This window comes from Lissotriton vulgaris, chromosome 9 (assembly GCF_964263255.1).
Source record: "Lissotriton vulgaris chromosome 9, aLisVul1.2, whole genome shotgun sequence".
Classification (NCBI taxonomy): Eukaryota; Metazoa; Chordata; class Amphibia; order Caudata; family Salamandridae; genus Lissotriton; species Lissotriton vulgaris.
In genome coordinates this window covers 1,127,172,527-1,127,194,610 of record NC_141697.1, presented here as the reverse complement: position 1 = coordinate 1,127,194,610, position 22,084 = coordinate 1,127,172,527, and the positions used below count along the sequence as shown (strand labels likewise).

Here is a 22,084-nt window from a genome sequence, read left to right as displayed (position 1 = left end):
TGTGTGGGGTACCAGAAGGAGTGGAGGTGTTTGGTATTGATTCAGAGGAGATGTGTATCCTGTAGGAATGCCACGCCTACTTCCTGCTGGGGTAGCCAATTTGTCAATGCTTTGTGCTGGAGCAGGGTATTAAGGCCTTGAACAATGAAGAAAATTATTTGCAGAGTAGTCCTAGAAAATTGTGATCCCTGCTCATATGGGAGGCCTAGTGTACTGACTGAGTCCCCACCTCGCCACCCAGGAACTTGGCACACATTTGATCAGTAAAAGCAGCAAAGAACTAACTAACAATAATAAACAAATCATAGGCATAAAGAGCATCAAAATGACCAACCTGACCTCCTATGATCTGCGTGGTCTATAGCCTTCTCGCTAGGGATGGCCAAAGCAAGGATCTGAAAAAACAAGGTAGTACAATGCAGTAAAGGCAGGCTCCTGGAAAAACCCATCCTCTCCCTTTGTACTCGCAATCAGACTCTACAGAAGTGAATCAGGAGGTATAGAATTCGCCATCTGGTCACCAGTAAGGGTGGAATATTTGTGCTATCCCATTCTCCAGGAAAAAGTTCAGGGTGGAGTATCTTCGTCAGATGAAGGTGGGTGACAGTCCCTATAAGCCTGGCACTGCGGTTTGCATGCTTTCTTTTTCGTTTGTCACATGGGTTGGAAGCTCTAATCGCCCGCCACCTACACCAATGCAAGGTCTCTGGGCTTGTGAATGGACTCCATGTCAGGAGGTAGTAGTAACAGGGCCTTATGCTTCTTTTAGCGTGCTGGCGGCAACCCTCTTGTCCTAGAAAGTGAAAAGGATACAGAGTGGAAAGCCCCACCGGTATGGATTCTTATGTTGCAAATGCTGCGTGACATCTTTTTAATCTTTCCGTCCGGCCAATATTTGGGCAGACATGTCCTGGTACAGAAAGATGCGATCTCCTCAGAACACCCTTGGTTCCTGTTGTCAGCGGCTTGTAGAATCAACACCTTCAGATGGAAATAGTGTACTCTGGTGAGGGTGTCCAGGGGCTAGATTCTTCTACTGTTGGTAGGCAGATAACGAGTGCAGTCCAGGAGTACCGGCTTGCTGTCGGGTAGCTGCAAGAGGTGCACTAAAAGTGCCTGGCCATGACCCTCCAAGTCCGCCTGGGAGACAGTAGATGCCATGTCCCTGATCCTTATATTATGACTTCTCAAGCAGTTTTTGAGGTCATTGATCTTGTCGCTGAGCGCCGTCTGCACCCGTTTCACCTTCTCTATGCGGATCCTAAAGCCCACATTTTTCAAAGCATGGTCAGCTACCATTTATTCCACCGTTGCCAGGGGAGAGTCAGTCTGCCTCAAGGACTGGTCGAGGTCAGTGAGGGCCCTGGTGAAGTCCTGCCGAAGCAATGCAAGATCTTTTCAAAATTCTGCAAGCAGAAGCTGTTTGCCAGCTTCAATTATTGGAGCCTGTGGACCAGGAGGTTAGGTCGGGAGGGGGGGGGGGCTCCCTCAATGGGTGCAGGGAATGAGGCTTTTGAAGCATGTCTCAAATGGAGGGGTGGTCCGCAACCCGTTGGCTCCCACAGTCAGCCTATCAAGAAAAAGCCTGCTCACAGTGCCTTCGACCAGAGTTCCAGCAGGCGCTCAAGGTGCGTGGTTTTCCTCCACAATTTCACATTATGGGGCTGTCTGACAAGTTCTCATTCAGAGGCAGGAGACTGCAACCGCATGCGCACCTGTCCCAACGAATGTATATGCTGCTCCACAGGGCGATGCGGTTCTTCGGCTCTTCTTACTGGGCAATAAAGGATGAGGCAGAGCATGCCAATGGGCCCCGCGGGGCCCAAGGCTGAAGAATCGTAGCCGCAGGATGTGAGGCACTAATCCCAGCTAGTGACACTCCTCCGATCCCGGACAGGCACAAGGGGCTATCGCTGTCATCCAGGTGGGACTGTCAGCTATCTGGTACCCATCTGCGGTGCTACTATTCCTGGGCCGTCTCCAAGACAACTGCACTCTTGCAGGGCCATGCCCTGGAGCAAGCCTCCTGGGCCGGCACCCCCAACAGCATCTCCCAGACACCAGGCGTCCTCAGGATGGGCCCGCCCCCATCACGGGGCCTGCCAAATTGACTCTGACCTCAGGCCTCTCAACGAGCTCACAAAATAGTACTCACCAAGGCAGGACCACGCTTGCTCTGGCTCTTCTGGGTCTCTCCAAAGGCATCCCAATCAGGGCACCAGCGACAAGCCACCACTCCTGCTCATTGGCTCCAGCTTCGCACTGCGGTACAGCCCCATGAATGGGCGCAGCATCGTCCCCAGCCACCCGGCTCAAGCAATCTTCCGTCAACCAGGGGTAGTGGAAGGTTTCAAGGGGACCCTCAACTCGCGGCTGCTTGAGGTGGGCGGACCATAGGGAAGCATCAATCCTGCCAGATTCATATATTGTGGGGGTGGGGGGGGAACTGTCCCGCCCAAACTGCCAGGCCAGGCTACGTTCGTCCTTAGTGGCCAGACATGGGTCCCTTGCACGCTGTGCCACTGGATTCAAGCTAGCCTGGCTGATGAGGGACGATACCCTAAAACGGGTCCCAGGAGGCTTGTTTACGGTCCAAGGAGGACCTGGCCTGGCAGTTCAGACTGGGCTGTTCCCATGAGGAGCAGGTTCGAAACTGATTTCCATATTGCTGGGTCCAAACTGGGCTGGCATAATGAGCATAACAACGATGGATTAAAACCTTTATCTCTTGCCTGGGGGTGAGTGGTTTAAAAGCTTCAGCACTCCAGCCATCTTATTGCTGTGTTTGCTATGTCCTCAAAGAAGGAAGCCTGTGGATCTACATACATTTATAATCCATAATATTGGGTCATAATCAATGCAAAGCCTTTTCATGCTGAGGCAGAAATTTCACCTATGAAATCAGCAAGAGAATAATAAACAAAGCATGCAGGGACATCAACATTCATATCAGCTTTACGACGTTATTCCATAGTAGCCCAGCAGGCCCACACACTATGTATTTCAACTGAGATGTGGTATGATATGCCTCAAATCAGGGACTGATATTAGCACAAATCCCAGGGCAGCTTCAGGGTGGGGATTGCTGTTCACAGAATGTGCCATCCGAACCCACAAAAGACACATGAAAAAATAGCATTCTAACGTTTAACAGTATTTTGCCTAGAACTTAATTCTGTGCTTAAACTTATCACTGTATTGATTGGGGAGAAGAAAAACTGAAGACCAATAATGTTAAAAAATATATTTTAAAAAGGCGCCCATGTTATGCCTCTCAGGATATTAGTCTGTCATTGTTGTGTTTTTAAATAGCTGCACGTTTGGTACAAGTCACCATTCACCCAGTGAACACTAGAGATTAACCACCAGCCCGACCTGAGACCAAGATGCACAAATTCCGTCCTACCAACTGCCCAATAAGCAAACTGTGAGCTTTTATAACCAGAAGTGGATCCGCAGATGACTCCACTGCAAAGTGATTGAACATACCAGGATGCCGGCAAACCACGAGGAAATGCTTGGAGCCCAGTCGGCCGCCTCGGAGGTGAGGTGCAATACCGCTGGCAAGTCTGACAGTCAACAACCATGGTCACCTATGAAAGGCCAGTAGTACTTGACAAGGATTAATCATGCAATGAATTTGCCTCTAGAAAGCTGGTAGGGCTAGGTCAGATTAAATCTCATGGTAGACCAGTCAACGAAAAAGAATTTGGTTCTGGCCACTGTCAGTCCACTCAGAGAAACTGGCAGGGCTGGGTTCGGGTAAGTAAAATATTACTCTTGTATCTGAAAGGGTGATAGAGTTAGGACACCTATTCAAGTCTCTTACATATGAATGACTCAACCCAAACACTATGTGCATTTCATGGTGCCAATTAAATAGGCAATCATTTTCATAAATGAACACACTCGACCTGTAAGACTAGCAGCAATCTGGTATTAGGCCTTGCATGGTCCCACATGGCACCTAGGTTTATGGAAATGCATACCTTTGTTAGCATCACGCATAAAACCCAGCTGAATGAGAGAACTGAACTATACAGGTGACTTCCTTACAGACTCCATGAATGGGCCCAGCAACTAAAGAATGGAGAACGAGGGAGGGAAAAATGACAAAGACTCAGAGAATGTAGTAGGTACAGAAAGTATGAAAGGGAAGGATTGAGTGTCGACGACAAGTTTTTTTAGTAACTAGGAGACAGTAACAGAGAAAAGGTTATGGGAAGTTAGTGAAGAAACTGATGGGAGAGAGGATGTAGGAAAACTGCTGGAAAATGTGCAGGAAAAATGACTCAGAAAAACGCGTCAGTCAACAACCAGTTGAGCTAGCCTTCTCAGGTGGTAATCCTATGATAAAGCATGCCACTAACTAGTGCTAGTGGGTGAGGGTTCTTTTTAAAAACTAAAGGGTTTCCCAACTCATCAGTGTGAGGGGCATCACAAGATTAGTAACTCGGCTAGCTGGCTCCCTTTCATGATGTGATATGTAGTCTCATATATAATAGTTCACATTTTTGGCATCCAATAAGGTCATTCTAAATTGAAAGCAGTTTATATTCGGTTTAATAAGAACAGACCCGCCAAGGAGTATCCTACTTCCGATAGCTGGGCAATGCACAAGGGTCGTCAGCTGTAGGGGGTACTTTGGACAAACAAATTGAGATTCTCCCTTTTCTTACTTCAGAGTCTAAAGGAGTGGAGACCACAAACATCTATGTTCCTGTTAGGATGAGGGGAATTCAATTAGTTGAATCAGCTGAAAATTAAGGAACTTGATTAATTTGTCCCCTGTAAATCAGAATTAAAAGGAATTCTACCACAACTCATGCTATGTACTGAGACTCGTATATACGGCTTGATAGATGCATGCCTCTGGTTGAACTTTCCTGAAATAAGTTGCTGTAACCACATACAGTTAGTAAAAGGGAATAAGTTTGGGCTTACCTTTGTGTATAGTCATATCCATCCATCCAAATCCTTCTTGCTGAAATCCATTCATGTCATCAGTAAAAGGATATCCCGCTTGCTGACCAGCCTCAATAAAAGCACGATGAAGAGGATGATTTGTTTTACCTCGTGTGACGTGTAAGGGTCCACTTCCACCTCTGTATAAGTTGGGGCCCAGCTCATGAGTTTGTGCCTTCTTAAAATAAGGTAAACAATGGTCATAGTCCCATCCAATGGCACCTTCTCGTTCCCATCGATTGTAGTCCTCAGCATGTCCGCGTATATATACCATGGCATTGAGGGAAGAGGAGCCACCCCATACTCGTCCTCTGGGCCAGTACATAACTCGGTTATCCATATGTTTCTGTGGTGTTGTCTGGTAATACCAATTGTATCTGTCATCACAGAGATTATACACTAAGGCTGCCGGCATATGAATTTTCCATAATAATCGTTTGCTACCTAGAAAAGTGTCTTTAGGACCTGCTTCCAAAAGAAATACTGAATTATCTGGGTCTTCGGATAGACGGTTTGTTAAAACACAACCAGCAGAGCCGGCTCCAACTATGACGTATGTGTAAGAGTCTTTATTGTCAGAGCTTTGCGTTGCATAGGCACTGATCCTCTGGAACGTGTGACTACTGTGCTTTATTCGATGGAACCTGCTGACCACGCGAGTACAGCATTTGAGAACTGCTGTGCAAAAATGCAACATCTTCAATTATGTCTATCTTTTGGTCTTCCACCGCTCTCACCCCCAAATCTTGATGGAGGGTTTACCTAAAACATGAAAAATCCCAATTAGACTAGAAATAGCAAGATGCTAAAAAAATGTCTGACTTTCTCTAATGGTGTATGCATCACTATTCAAACAAAAATAACAAATTGTAATAATGATTACAAAGCTCTGGTAAGCCTTTAGATGTATGTAAACGGGTTACAATAATGAGTAGACCAGGCTAAATATGAGAAGCGGTTGAGACCACAGACTCAAGTTCCAGCATTTTTTGTATGTACTAAAGAACTTCACATCGAGTCTAAGAAAGTGAGAGAGAGAATCTGTGAAGATAAACAGCACAACACATACCTAAACAGCCTTTAATACACACAACTGACACATATACAGCACAACACATCAAGTAATGGATCCCAATGAAGGGTGAGAAGGTGACAGAGCAAAAGATGCCTCAGTTATGGGATATAATATTTGTGGACTCAGTGGGCACAGTCAAAACAGACTCAACGTGCAGACCCAAAATGTGTGTGTTGCAGGAGGGCAGCAAAGTGTTAATAAGAGGAATGGATTCCAATTTCACCTTCAACAAGTTGGAAATATGGCATAAACAATGAGATGGTGGGAGGTAGGACAACACTGTGACTAGTAATAACCAACTGCAAGACAATGGTAATGAGAAACAAAGAAAAGCATCCCTGTAACATCTCTGATGGTGGGAGGTAGGACAACATTGTGACTGGTAATAAGCAACTGCAAGACAATGGTAATGAGAAACAAAGAAAAGCATCCCTGTAACATCTCTGATGGTGGGAGGTAGGACAACATTGTGACTGGTAATAACCAACTGCAAGACAATGGTAATGAGAAACAAAGAAAAGCATCCCTGTAACATCTCTGATGGTGGGAGGTAGGACAACATTGTGACTGGTAATAAGCAACTGCAAGACAATGGTAATGAGAAACAAAGAAAAGCATCCCTGTAACATCTCTGATGGTGGGAGGTAGGACAACATTGTGACTGGTAATAACCAACTGCAAGACAATGGTAATGAGAAACAAAGAAAAGCATGCCTGTAACATCTCTGATGGTGGGAGATAGGACAACATTGTGACTGGTAATAAGCAACTGCAAGACAATGGTAATGAGAAACAAAGAAAAGCATCCCTGTAACATCTCTGATGGTGGGAGATAGGACAACATTGTGACTGGTAATAAGCAACTGCAAGACAATGGTAATGAGAAACAAAGAAAAGCATCCCTGTAACATCTCTGATGGTGGGAGGTAGGACAACATTGTGACTGGTAATAACCAACTGCAAGACAATGGTAATGAGAAACAAAGAAAAGCATCCCTGTAACATCTCTGATGGTGGGAGGTAGGACAACATTGTGACTGGTAATAAGCAACTGCAAGACAATGGTAATGAGAAACAAAGAAAAGCATCCCTGTAACATCTCTGATGGTGGGAGGTAGGACAACATTGTGACTGGTAATAACCAACTGCAAGACAATGGTAATGAGAAACAAAGAAAAGCATGCCTGTAACATCTCTGATGGTGGGAGATAGGACAACATTGTGACTGGTAATAAGCAACTGCAAGACAATGGTAATGAGAAACAAAGAAAAGCATCCCTGTAACATCTCTGATGGTGGGAGGTAGGACAACATTGTGACTGGTAATAAGCAACTGCAAGACAATGGTAATGAGAAACAAAGAAAAGCATGTCTGTAACATCTCTGTGTCAGAATTAGGGAAAAGAGGTGAGAAATCCAGACACTACACGCACTACGTGGAGGACAAACTTCTTAATTTAATAGACTGTTCACCTTAACTGAAACATGAGATGAGGCATCTGCTCCAACATCCTTAACTATCGGGTTAGGAATGCTAGATCATCCCAGAATCGGAAGAGAGGCTGGCTGCCTGATAGTTGCATGGTCACTCATACAAGCAATCGCTGGTCACTCATACAAGCAATCGCAGCGGAAGGTTAAACTATTCTTCTTAGTGCACCTGCATTCTAAAGGCATTTTAGGGCACAAAGGGGGTAATGGTACATCTCTAAAATTGAAAACATTAAAGAGATTGCAAGCTGGACAAAGCTTAAAAAACAAAATCTTCATATGTAGGTTTTTGGGAGCATGCAGTAGAATGCCTTCTGAGGACGTTGCCATCAACCTTAGTAGCATCCTTTGGGTGTGTTCAGTGCAGAACGGTTTTACTACAACCAGGTGTTAAACTGTAGTTTAGCATTAGACGGACAGTACATCACAAATCAATTGTGAACCTTTCCAAGACAATAATCATAACAGGAGTGAAACCTTCTGCTTCTTTACTCTGTACCCATACCCCCAATCCAATCGACCCTCATAAGCCGCCCCCCACCCATGAGGTCGCCCTTCACAAGCTAGTGTAGATACACAGATTTTCACATCTACAAGATCCAAGAAAAATAAACATATATTGAAAGACAAGAAAGATTCCAAATACACCACGCAGAAGACCAGTTCAGACCCCTTCTTGAAAGGAAGCCTGTGAAGGAAAGTGATGATGCACAAGGTGGCAATTGCCAAGTCTCTGAAAATGTATAAGCGGGTGGCAGAGGTTTGGTGGAAGGGTGGGCAAATGGAGGTCTATGGAATATGTTTATTTTGGATGGTGGTTCAAGATGATCCCAAAGAATGTTATTCTCCAAATGCAGGCGCAATGAGACATGTAACAAGAGAAGCTGGATTTTGTTTTGGGTCTACTGCAGTCGTCTTTCTATCAACTGTAATGTCATAATGCATTGAGTCAAAGTGAAGGAAAACATAGGCAGAGCATCAACATAAGTATTTCAAACAACTTGAGCAAACTTCACACTGAAGCTCTTGAAGATTAACTGACTGCATTTCAATAGAATGATTTTTAACCCAGCCCAACCCTTTTGGCCAACAGTACTAAGCCTGCTTGAACTTGTATGTGTACACTTATAACAGATAAAGTTAAACTGCAAGTAGCAGCAGGTTAATGCTTTCGGCCGAAAACCGGGGAACTCCTGCATGGGGTCAGTCAACAGCCTGTACCTGTGGTTTGAAAAAAATGTCAGTGGGTACATGTGGGAACCTTTTAGACACATTTAACAAAACATAATGTGTATTTGTAAAATGCACATTCACCCATTGGCATTTTGGCGCTGAATGACAGATGTTTATTAATACCCAACTCAATAGCACTCATTTTATCAACCTCAGAAAGGCGAAAGGCAGAGTGGAGCCGGAGGGATTTGAACCTGTGGCCATGTATCAAACACAGGTCCCAACAGTGGACATTTGATTATAAATACACTGAGCTGCAGACAATATTATAACAAATGTGTGTCATCCTACGATAATATTTGGTAGGCTGGTGGTGTAATGTTCAGTAAATTGTGGGTGTGATGTTGGTGCCCGAGAGGTCAGCCATGGGGTAATTACCTATTCCATGTAACTCTCTAATGCAGGTGACATACCCTTTTCCCAGCGTCTGGGCCTGTTGTTGCTAGCTGTGTGCATGTCTGTGCGTGGTGTGTATTCGTGACAAGTGTTACTGAAAGCAACACAACAGCCCACTGGGAGGCATATCAGTGCTGTGTTGTGTGGGGGATGTTAAGCTGTAAGTACACCGCTTGGTGGGTGGGTGTGCGTTTGGATTTCTCCTACTGGGTTTACTTACATACTACAGACCAAGCTTGAACAAATGAATTAAGTACTTGCTTGCAATGCAAGAGTGTTCTCACAGTGGATTGGCCCATTAATGAAGATGGTGACATGAGCAGAAATCCACGCAACGTTTTCATGGAAGGGATAAGGCCTACTGTTATATCTTTAAGCCAAACAAGTGTCATTTCTACTAGAACAGCTGTAACAGTTCGTTATGCGAGTAGAACCTGTGTGAGCTTTTAAGTGCCAAATTTGACAATCTCACCCTGGGTTAAGAGTGGCCAATTTTGAAGAGAGCTTCGTGCCTCAAGTCCCCATTAGATTCCAAAAGGCTCCCAAAGGCCAACAATTGAGGCGGATGGTTCTTTTCAGGTGATGTCTAAAATCCGAGCCAGTGTGGCACCCAGCACATCACAGAGGTAGACCAAAATGTTGGGCAAGCTGTTGCCTTGTCCGAACAGGTCCCCGCCATGTAAGTTCACCACTGTATTTTAGATCCTAAAAGCCATTGGGCGTCGTGTAAAAATGATGTGGAATCCTCCTGAACTTGCCTGCCAGATACTTTCCCTTTATTTTTTGGTAAGGAATTACATTTGGGACAAGCTACACAAGAACTTTAGCAAAGGGCAAGCAATGCTATTAGATTCTGAAGTAGTTTTATTTACTGCGCGGCTTCAAAGTTGCAGACATAAGTGTGGGTGAATGTGGGTTTGTCCACTGAGGTTTTTCTATGGGAGTGTCAGTGGATAGACTGTGCTCGGTTTAGCCAGAGTACACGACTGTGTAAGATGTAAGATTTCCTCTGCAGTTGTGTCCTGAATAGAAATAGCTCTTTTCGACCAGCTGGCCAAACCTGAGTGAGGAAGAGCTGTTTTAGGATTCTTTCTACAAGGTGCACTGCAGTGAAGTTGCGGGTAACATGACCCACCATCTAACCCATTTCAGATGGATCAACTGGTTCGTCCGCTTGGTAGAACTTAAGCTGTGCAAAATGCTGCTCTACTTTCCTAGGGGTTTGTTGAATGTGTTAGTTGGTGTAGTGTTTGGGGTGAATGTGGATAACTGCATTGGTGAACGTGTTTTAGGATTACCTTAATTTGGAAAAAGTGCAACTTTACAAGAAGGGTTTTAGTTGTGAGATCACCATCGGTAACTCGCTCTGCAGCGGTTATATGCTCTTGTTACTAGTATCCCAGTAGTCTGTCTTTGCCCGGTTCCCCTGTTCTCTGTATCAGAGGACTAGCGCCTCTTTTATCCAGGGCCACAGTTTTAGTTTGCTAAGCTTCTTAATTTTATTTGAGTGTGGTCAATCCTGCCTCTATTTTTCAGAGAGGCAATGTTTTACCCGCGCCAGTACAACATTTGTTGTGGACTGTCCCGTCACATGTTCTTGGAGTCTATTAGTAAAGGAAAGAACATCATTTAGTGTGTTGGGATCAAAAGGTTTTGTGGTAGGCAGACTGATTAGGTATCAGGGCATGCAGTTGCTTTTTTGGTAGCAATCTGCTTATCTGCCACAAGGAAACAGCTTGATCTTATCATAGTATTAGATAGACATGAAAGTGTAATGCTTCAGTGATCAGAACGTTTGAAGATGATCGTCAGTTTGCATGCCGACATTGCACGTTTCAGGGTAGTATATCCTTCACGATTGGTTTTTAAGTCGAGTCTGCGCAGCACATGAGCTGCTCTGCGAGGCATGCTGTATTAAAGTATGAACTTGAATTGAAGCTCAGCCCATATTTTTCATTGGCTTGTGTCATTGTTCTTTATAAATGTCGGCTTCTGATTCATTATTAGGCTTGTTAGTCCCTCTTCAGTATTACCCTGTCTTCATTTGTAACCTCCCATGAGGACTAGCCCTTTTACTTCTGTTGTTACACTGTATGTCTTATTTAGCCTGTAAGCACTATTTTCTTTAATGAGTTTCTCCTACTGCAGGCACGACATGCTACCCTGCACCATTCAGCACACCATGCACGTTCACTTTCCAAGCAGCCTGAAGCAAAGGCGGCTGCTTCTTTGAAATGAAATAGGTTACGCATTGTTAGAACTGGGGGTCTCTAGTTGGCAGAGGTAGGTGCCACTGTCCATATAGGGACCCTTGCTTCTAGTCAGGGTAAGAAGAAAACACTCTTCAGATCGCCCCTGCTCACCCCCTTGGTAGCTTGGCACGGGCAGTCAGGCTTATTGACACTCACAGTAACACAGTGAAAACACCACAAACTGACTCCACAACAGTTTAGAAAAATAAAGGTATTTAATCTTAACTACACAAGACCAAAACAACAAAAATCCAACATACACAGTTCAAGAATATGGTTTCAAAAGTGTTCTTAAAGGTTGCGGCAAAATAATCCACAGTTGCGTCACGTTTTGGCCAACAGTACCTTTAGATGCGACAAAAGTTCCAAGTGAAAGCTGTAGCATTGAAAAGCAAGCGATGCGTCACCCCCGCTGGACCCTGGGGAGGCGATGCGACAACCCCGCTGGACGCAGCGGGCGTGTGGCGGTGACTTCGGTCTGTATGGGGAGGGATTCCATACCTTGCATGGATTCCGGTGCACAGGTTTCAGTGGAAGCGGCTCGCAAAAGGTACGATGGGACTATCTTTGGGGCAGCGACGATCTCCGGTGCAACGACGATGCACGGCTCAGCGGCGAACTTCTCCTCTCGCGACCCCTCGATGCGATGGCTTTGCGACGACTCTCGCAGGGAAGTGATGCGGTCCGCAAGCAAGCGGAGTGACAATCTCACCCAGTGACGACAGGCTCTGCGACGATACTCGCAGCTATGGTAATCTTCCGGCACCGGTCTGGTGCTTCCCGCAAACGAAGGATGCGACGACTCTGGCAGAGGCAACAGGCGCTGCGACAATCTCGGCCTTCGCGGCGGTGGTAATTTCCTCACGCTGACAGGGATGCGCTCCGCAAGCGAGCAATGCGTGAAAACTTGCAGAAAGTTCTTAAAATCTTAGTTTCCAGCTTCCCAACACAGGTACAACTTCTTAACAGGGAGCCAGCTCTTATTCTGGGCCTTGGAGATTCCTTCAAGCAAGGGGACACAGCACAAAGCAAATACCTCCCCTTCTCCTTGGCAGCAAAGAAGCTGCAGGTCAGTCCAGCAAAGAAACAGGACAGTCTTCCTTCTTCAGCCTTCCAGCTTTCTCCTTAGCAGAGGTTCCTTCTTGATGATCTAATTTTCTGTAGTCAGGGGTCCTGTACTTATACCCCTAAAAGTATTTGTTCCTTTTGTGCAGGAGGGCTCGGAGCTCGGTCTGAACTAAGCATGAGCGAATTTTGCAGATCTCGCGTTCGCGAATTTTGCGGATTTGCGGATTCGCAATCCGCAAAATCCGCGAATTCCCGCGAATTTTTTTTTTTGTGTGTTCGCCCGTGTTTCTGCCAGTTCGCGAGGGTTTTTACAATTTCGCAATTTGCGAACTTACCTGTCGGGTCGCAAGTTTTGCGAACTTGTTGTTTCTACGTGTCCAGCCTGTTTGGGACACTCTTCTTCATCACTGCCACTCTCTGTCACCACTGCCACTCTCTGACTACTCATGCCACCCTCTGGCCCACCCATGCCACCCTCTGTTTCATCACCACACCCTCTGGTTGTCCAGTGTACATTATTTTCGGCAAAGCAAAGCACACCTTCCCTGCCTCAAGTGACCTGAATTAATTTGGGGCTGATTAATGTGTCACAGAATATTTTTTTAGCTGGCACCTGCTTCCTTAGTGCGCCCTGATTAGTGATCTTTTGCACTTGCTAAGTGCTTTCATTGTTGCAAAATTAGTTACAACACCTGCCCTGCCCCAACTGACAATAATGAATTAGGGGCTGATTAATGGATTTTAACTTCCAGCCTGGCTCCTGCTTGTCTCCCTTAGCTGTAATTCAGGACCTTTGTGGCATATGTGTAACTATTCTGAGGTTCAGAGCAGGGTCACATAATAGTTTCAACTGGCAACTGAACTCTGGAGGGGCCCCTCAGGAAGCACTACAGGAAATGGCTACTAATGATGAGCCTGAACTTTTGAACCTGGTAAGTAGTTACTTTCAGTTTTGCTAAGATCGTATTTCTGCAATTTTGCACTTATTCGCGGGGCGCGAACTCACGCGAACAGTGCGAGCAGTGCGAGCAAAATCCGCTGCTCGCGGATTTGCGGATTTTGCGGGAGATTCGCAAATCTCGCGGATTGCGGATTTCCCGAAAATCCGCAAAATCCGCGAGCGGAACGGATTTTCCGCCCATGCCTAGTCTGAACCAATTCTGGGTGTTCCTTGAGCACTTTGTTTTCCTGGCTTCTCCTTTCCTTTCAGAGTGAGGGGCAGGGTCGTCAGCCGCCCGGCAGGAGGTGGAGCCAGCATTGTGGAAGGCAGGCACAGCCCTATCAGGCCCAGGTGCTATCCCTTCCCACCACTCAAGATGCAGATGCAGTCATTCAGCCTAGGGCCGACTCAGCCAGCCTCCTGGGGGCTCCCCAGCCCCTGTCATTCTCAGACCAGACAGTCAATTCACAAACAGTGCTGTTCTCAAACACAGGATTTAAAAACCACCCTTCCTAAAGGATGCATTATTAAATTCTGAGTTCAGGGATACCAGACTTTTATGTCCTACCTTACAATAATGAAAAACAAAAATGGCTGTCATTCACTACCAGAGCATGTCACCTGCACTAGTACATGCTCTACCTTTCACATACACTGCACCCTACCCAAGGGGGTACCTTGGGCCTTCCATAGGGGTGACCAATGTGTACAGAAAGGGAACGGTGGCAGGCCTGAGACACAATTTTAGGGCTACTCATGTGGGTGGCACAATCGGTGCTGCAGGCCCACTAGTAGCATTTGTTTCACCAGCCCTGGCAAACTCAGTGCACTTTACTAGGGACTTATTGGTGAGACAAATATGCCAATCATGGATAACCAATTGCAATCACAAATTATACAGGGAGCACTTGCACTTTGACACTGATCAGCAGTGGCAAAGTGCCAACGCATCTAAACCAGCAAAAATGAAATCCAGCACAGCGTCAAAAATACAGGAGGCAGAGGCAAAAAGACGGGTAACCACGCCAAAGATGCCAGGTCTAACAAGCATATACAAGAGTTTGAGCTATTGTAAATGACAATGCCTTTTATTTATGTGCTAATTATCAAAACAGATAAATAAAAGGCATTGTCATTTACAATGCCAATAGCTTTAACTCTCACAAATGCAAGGCCTATTGCATTGCAAATGCTTGTTAAAGTTAAGCTGTTTGCTTTTGTTCGAGCTGAAAGATTGTTGATGGGGGACACCTGCATTCCATGGATTTCAAAGTAGACTCCTGGCCCTTCTCTTCAGCTTCCATTGGTGCAATATGCTTCAAATACCATGGTTGTCCACTCAGTTGCCAGCTTGGATCCATTATTTACGTGAGCCTGGGCAGAACTTGCACCAGGAGTGCCACGTCACAATTTATGCCCCTTTTCACTTACAAAAATTGTTTAAGATTATAAAGGCTGTGTCAAATATGTTGTGCATTCTGTTATTTCCAAAGTACAATTAACATGCACCCCTCTGCTTTATCAGTCAGAATGTACTCCTTCATATGTCCAAGTGCATACAACATTAAATGGTGGCGTATCTATAAGCCTACCATTTTTCTCTTCATAGTTAATAAAACAAAAGCAGTAAACCCTCATTATTCAGATACATGGGTATTAAAGGCACTCAAGGGCAGCCAGGCACACCTAGTTTGATCATTTTCTTGCCTGCTGCAGCAACAAATATTTCGCTTAGTCCACAGCTCTGCCTTTGCCCTGAATAGGGTTAATAATTCACTTTACTCTGCCTCATAGCTTTTCAAACTTTGATTTCTCCACATTCCTACAACTTCTTAAGCATAGAAACTTAGTTTTAAAACTCTGTCTCGTTTCAAATTGGGGATCGCCATTCCGAAACCATTCCTGAAATATGTTCCCTATGTAAGGCTCCCTGAACCACTTCACATCGGTAAATAGAAAAATGCAACACACCGTGACAGGATGGCTAGTGAAGTGGCACATCAAAGCGTTGAGCTTCAAAGGTATCATAGCCTGTGATATGCAACCAGGATGCCTCTCAAAGGAGGAAACAGTGTTCTTCCTGTTCCCATGCACATTTTTACCCGGGGAGGCGTGAAAATTAAGTATTCAGGGGGTGTACACCCCAAGAAGGCTAGCCACACATCTAGGGTGGGCTACCGGGTCTGTACAGCTGAGGAAGACTTTTGTCATTTTTAGGTTTCACCTACACACGCCTTGCAATGTGCTTGTCAAATCTATTGTATTTCATATCAATTTTAAAAGGGGCTTACATTCCACCCCCTTGCTTTCCTAGCTTTTGATTGGTTCTTGTGCTTGCTCTTTTCCTCAATTTCTATTGGCTGTAGCACACTGTTTCCTGTTGTTCTTTTCATTTTCCTTGTGTGCTTCTCTTATCAGTTTACTAATATTACCTCCACCAAGTTTCAGGTTGCTACCGTTTTCCATCGGACCTCAAAATAACTTTCTGATGAGCTTACCACTTCCAAGGCTTGTTGGATTTCAGTCTAGCAACCACCCCCTTTACTCGACGCTGCACACTGAGGCAACTCCGCAAAACATTCAACTGACGTCAGCAGTGGCTTTGTTGGCAACTTTTTCCACCCGCTTCCCCACCAGCACTGTGTAAGCGGTAAAAACATCTCTCCTACGGCTCCCACAATTTCCACTTCTGCACCAAGTAAGTGGGAGAAGTACATTTTTATTGTTTCTAGTTATTTAAAACCACAGCTCAGCAAGAACATTTTAAACAATTAAAAAGAAAGACAATCAATAAGGTCACAATTGACCAGTTTAAAACGTACAACAGTCAATATTTTAACAAACACTCTCAAATATAAAGACGGTACTTATCTCTCCAGGAGCAGCTATTAAAAGAAGAGGAATGTTCTGTGAAGGGTCTATTTATGGACTACAGTCTTCTAAGGTCCAGATTTAGGTTATTGTTGTAAGGTTCATTGAAGGTGCTACAGGAGTGGCATTAAAGGCAGTAATGCATAATGGTAGCCTCCAGTCTTGAAATGAAATCAATAAGGTCACAACTGACTAGTGTTCCCTGTAACGCGCGCGCACCTTGCTGACCCCGAGCGCGCAGAGTCACAAGGAAAGCGCGCACACATCCTGTGAGTGCTTTAGCGCCGCCGCGTTTAAAACGCGAGCGGCGCGAAAACGGCAATTCCGTGTTTGGGGGAAAGAACATAGATTGAAGTAGCTCCGCACTAATGGGCTGTGGCTGCGGGCTGTTTGTGGTCCTTTGTGAAAACATTTGTTAATTGCAGCACCGTCATGCGCTGCATTTAACAAACATTTTCACAATGGCTCACAATCAGCCCCCAACCGCGCTCCCTTAAGAGAAGACATTTAGCAAGTCCAAAAGCACTAAACGTCGTGCTTTTGGACTTGCTAAATGTTAGGGGAAAAACACACCAACAATGTACCAGCTGATTTTCATGGCATTTCTAGAACAATTATTACAGATAAGTATCAGCTTGAAAATTGAATAAAGAAGCCTGCTTGAGAGGCAACAATGAAGCAGCAAATCGAACATTTTAACCAGAGAATTTTCCTTTTGTCTCTTCAATATCTTGTTGTGGTTTAAACCAGTTGCAAGTTTCGTGTCTTGTACTTTGTCGTTTACTTTTAAACATTCATGCAACTGCTCGACAGTAAGTAGTACATGGCAGCAACTTAAAATGAAGATTTCTCAATTGCGGATATTTTGAGTGTGAAAAAGGATTGCCCTGGCGTCTGCCATCATGGTCATCGCCAAAAGGAAATCCAGATGTTAAATAACCAGTTGTTCCATAGTACCTTGTGGTGTAGCGCGATAGTAGAACCACACTGTATGATGTCAAAAGAAAGCACAATCTATTGAAGGCTGCTCTTACATAAATCAAATTTATGAATGTGGACGCATGTGTACCGACTCTAAGTCTGCTGTCAAACGGAGGGGCACACCGCCCATAAAGATATAGAGAAGGATTTAAATTAAGTAGTTGATGGGCAGAGTGGAATCTACCTGATTTTTATTGTGCATGTTATATAATCATGATTTCTGTAGAACTTTAAGTTGAACTTAGCTAAATCTTTAAATGGCATCCGTTTGTGAGCCTCCCATTTCGCTTTCACTGTGTTTGTATTTCGAATCATCTTTCTCTTTTAAAATAAAGGTTAAATCTGGTTGACATCTGCTTTTCCATTTATGAAATTTAAACTTTAATTTTTCTGATTTTGCGCGCCATTATTCTATATCTATTTGTTTGCGTTCAACTATCTCTCAAGGTTGGGCCTCTCTACAGCAGCAAGAATCAAGGCTGCCAATGACACGTGTACCTTTTTTCCATCTTTGCTTTCTTAAATACGCATATTATTCTTATTGCAAAATGAAACAATGTAGAAACTATATATTTCAGGAGTTTTCCAAGCCAGGATTGGTATTATAAAGTTCACTCCCCTCTACAGATATTGTACTACGGTACAAACTGTATAATCATGTAAACAACAGATAAAACTACCCCCCTTACACTTCCTACCCCCTATCCCAATGCTCCATCAGATACACAGATTACTCTTCAGGAGGGCCCATGAGCTACCGAAAGACCCACACTTTGCATTTCCATGGCTATCGAGTTTGGCCCAGTCCCACCGCTCCCCCCAGTGCAGGCCCTGTCACCCATCACATCTCCCTAGTCTGGTCAGCAGCCTACCCCTGTTTCTCTCCAGCCTCTCCACTCGGGGAGGCATCAGCCTGAGGCTCTTTCAGGTTGTGTATCAAAGCTCTCCAAGAAATCAGGTCATCTGCCAGTCTCTCATTCTGTGGTACCTTTCTCATATAAAGCTCCTCTGCAGCCGCCTATTCAGTCATATCATTCTGCTAGTCTATTGCCAGGGGGCGTCTTGAGCTCAGCCATCTAATAGCTAAGCACAGCTTATCCAGAGTTAAACACAACAGAGCAAATGTACTACTGATCTTCCCATTTTTGTTTTGGGTACCAGACTCATGAGGCATTGCTTAGTTTCAAAGGAGATCGCCCAGCCCATGGCCTGCTGTGACGCTGTTCCAGCACCTCCTTCCAGAATTCCATAACATGTGAGAAGTTCCACCCTACATGGTCTCTAGCGGGATAGTTGAAATGCAACTTCTTAGGGGAGAGGTAGGCAATATGGATAATATTAAATTGGATATGCTTGAACTGTGCATTAATCAAAACCGTATGCACTCCCCTGTGTACTCTAGTCCACTCCACTGCAGTGATAGGGTTCTTGCTAAACTGTTGCCAAGTATCCTCCACTTTCAAGTTTGGGACCGTCCTATCAGTCCGCAGTGCTTGATATAGGTGTGCAATGAGCCTCCGCCCTTGCATAATGAAAAAACTGTCCCTGCCCTGGGCAGCAGGGTACAGGTCACTCAGTGTGTTACACCCCTTGTCGCCACCGATCGGTGGTCATGGTCTGAACTATGAGCGAAAAAGTTCTAACAATGACTATCTCCAGCTCAGGTGCACAGGGCGCCCTAAGCACACTCCCCGTATTGCTCTCTCCCATAGAGGGCATACTATTTGGACCACATGGTGCATAGTCTCAGGAACTCTATTGTGGAACATCAGGAGTGTCCCCAAAACTGCGTCTCTGAATGTGCCTGCGAGTAAGGTCTTCTTTTCCCAACTATCTCTTGTCGAGCCAATGACCTGCCTGCTGGAGCTGGGCTCCACGATAAGCGAATTCAAGGTACTTGTCCTCCATCGCTCCTTTGTCCCATTTTAACTTGAGAGGGGAAAGTCCCACCTTGCACCCTTTCCCTGTCCACAATAGTGCTACTAGGAGCTGGTGTAACACTACCAATACACTGATTTACACACCTATGATTGTCTCTGTGTAATGTGTGTATTATGTAAAGTGCTCTGACACCCTACACTGGTATGAGTGGTGGTATAATACTAAATGAATCAGAGAGCCAGTGGTTCTGGAGACTTGAGGGCCGCTGTTAAAGAGTGCTAGTGAGGGAATCCATGGTAGAGGTGGCCATTGGGGGGCGCCAACAAACATTGTCGCACAGGGCTCCACCAGTGTTAAAGGCGGCCTGGCTTGTGCCTAGTTGAAGTTGGCTGACCAAAGTCCAATTGAACAACCTGCAAAGCACACGTCGTTCTTTTTGACTTTCTGCTTTTCTTTTAGTTATCACGCAAGTTAGAAATCTCTCTGGTTAGCCTAGTGTGCTGCCTGGCTGGTATTTTGTTGCTTCTTTCCGTCTGTGCATCCAGATATACAATACAACAAGTAACATTACATCTACAGCAGTAAAATCTTATAATGGTACTATCATTGGAGTCTTGTGCTTTTCTAAACCCGAAGTGTACTTGCCTGTTAACCAATTCATATAATGGTGTGTGTCTAAATTGCAAACCTGCCATAAGACCCTTAACGTGGTGATTTATGTGTGAAAATGCAGTCTTTTCACTTGTTTAAGCGTGAGTTTGGCGTGATATTTGGCGCTGCACCCACACGCACGGTCTGGTTCCTGGCGCACATAACCATGGTTGCAACGCACAGAGACCCCACACTGCCGCACAGAGAGGAAAAAAATTAGAGGGAACATTGCAACTGACCACTTCAAAATATTCAACTGTCAATTCAATGCATCATGAAAGGTCTTGTTCTTTACATGTTTTCCAATCAATTGTAAATTGTAATGGGCATAGGGTCAGACTGATTTGTATATGGCCATATCTGAACTGGGGTAGCAGAGTGAGTAAAGAATGATGATGGATTAAACCCAGCTCAGTTGTCTGGGGGTGAGTGCTTGCATTGTTCAACACTCCGTCAATCATCCCCTTTGGATTTGCTTTGTTCGTCCTAATTTGGCAGGGTATGCCCAGACGTGGGTCCCTTGCTCACTCTGCCACTGGATTCAAGCTAGCCTGGCTGATGACGGCTGATTAGCCAGAAACCGGTCCCAGGATGCTTGTTTCCAGTCCAGGGAAGACATGGTTTGGCAGTTCGGGCTGGGCTGTTCCCATGAGGCACAGGGTCAGACTGATTTGCATATGGCCATGTCTGAACTGGGATGGCGGAGTGAGCTAAAGAATGATGATGGATTAAACCCAGATCAGTTGACTGGGGGTGAGTGCTTGCATTGTTCAACACTCCGTCCATCATCCCCTTTGGTTTTGCTTTGTTCGCCCTAAGTTGGCAGTGTATGCTCAGACGTTGGTTTCTTGATTACTTTGCCACTGGATTCAAGCTAGCCTGCCTGATGATGGCTAATTAGCCAGAAACCAGTCCCAGGATGCTTGTTTCAGGTCCAGGGCAGACATGGCTTGGCAGTTCGGGCTGGACTGTTCCCATGAGGCACAGGGTCAGACTGATTTGCATATGGCCATGTCTGAACTGGGGTGGGGGAGTGAGCTAAAGAATGATGATGGATTAAACCCAGATCAGTTGACTGGGGGTGAGTGCTTGCATTGTTCAACACTCCGTCCATCATCACTGTTAGTTTTGCCAATCAATAGTAAAACCATGATGTATAAATTAAACTTTCAATAAAATAAAGCACTATTCTGCCAACTCAATCCCTTGACAACATTCAGTCCAAAAGAATATAATGCAAATGATGCAGAATGATTTTAAAAATCATGTACACAACACAGAAGACAGGAAAGATTGAAGGTACAGGTTGCACATGTTAGACACAATGACACCTGATACAGAGACAAGTGCAGTAGAAGCATCGTACAAGCATGCTTTAAAACATGAGATAAAGAAAACAAATGTATAAGACAACACTATTACATATAAATGAGTTGCAATGGTGAAAGTATAATACATATGTTGTTTAATAATGGATATGGATGAAAATGTTGATGCTAAGTGAAGCGGCTTAGTGTGTTTCATGCCTTTTGCTGAGAAAGGAGCCGTTAGAAAATTCGGTCCAAAAATGTTTACCAATGAAGTACAAGCTTGATATTTTGCAATATATTAGAAACTCTTTAGTTTGTGAAATTTTAGAAACTTCTCTAGGAAGAAATCAGAAAAACGTGCATTTATATGAATGTTGTGGAAAATTGTGGTAGTATGGCATTTCTAACGTTAGCCATTTGCATGTATAATAATTTGTGAAAATACACAAATTCTTTATTTGAATTAATTTAATATCATCATATTGATGCAGGTTTAGATCTCATTTCATTTAAACTTGCAATGCTAACTTAAAGGTCTTTATATGGTGCTTTCTCACTAGTGCTGACCTTTTTATAACTGTAGCATGCACTACCAATATCACCAGTACCACCACCCCACTACCAGTACCCCTACTTATCAACAGCACACCATCACCACTGATAATACCACCACCACCACCATTATCACAAATACAGACAATATCACCACTAGCAATACCACAGTACTATCGGCACCAGTTCCACCACTACAAATAGTACCACCACTACACTCCCACACACAACTACCACCATCACAATACCGTCACTAATACGACACAATTACCTTCGCCATTTGCTCCAATAGCGCTTTAAAGCGCATATCTGGGAACCGTAGTACAGGGCATGCCTGGGCCAAGAGCAGGCTCGTCTGCGTCCAGCCTCCCTCTTTCGGGCTGTTTTTATTTGCCATCTGCCATACCCCCCCTTGATT

General features: G+C 44.8%; 1 protein-coding gene across 3 annotated transcripts in view; it reads right to left on the bottom strand.

Annotated features, from left to right (window-relative positions):
- CHDH (choline dehydrogenase) overlaps positions 1 to 22,084 on the bottom strand; it is a 139,262-nt gene that overhangs the window by 52,914 nt on the left and 64,264 nt on the right. For all 3 annotated transcript variants that reach the window (XM_086939144.1, XM_086939142.1, XM_086939143.1), the window contains one exon: positions 4,945 to 5,727. In XM_086939144.1, the coding sequence (XP_086795270.1) occupies positions 4,945 to 5,662 (718 nt within the window). In that variant the 5' untranslated portion in view covers positions 5,663 to 5,727. The remainder of the gene's footprint in view (positions 1 to 4,944; positions 5,728 to 22,084) is intronic.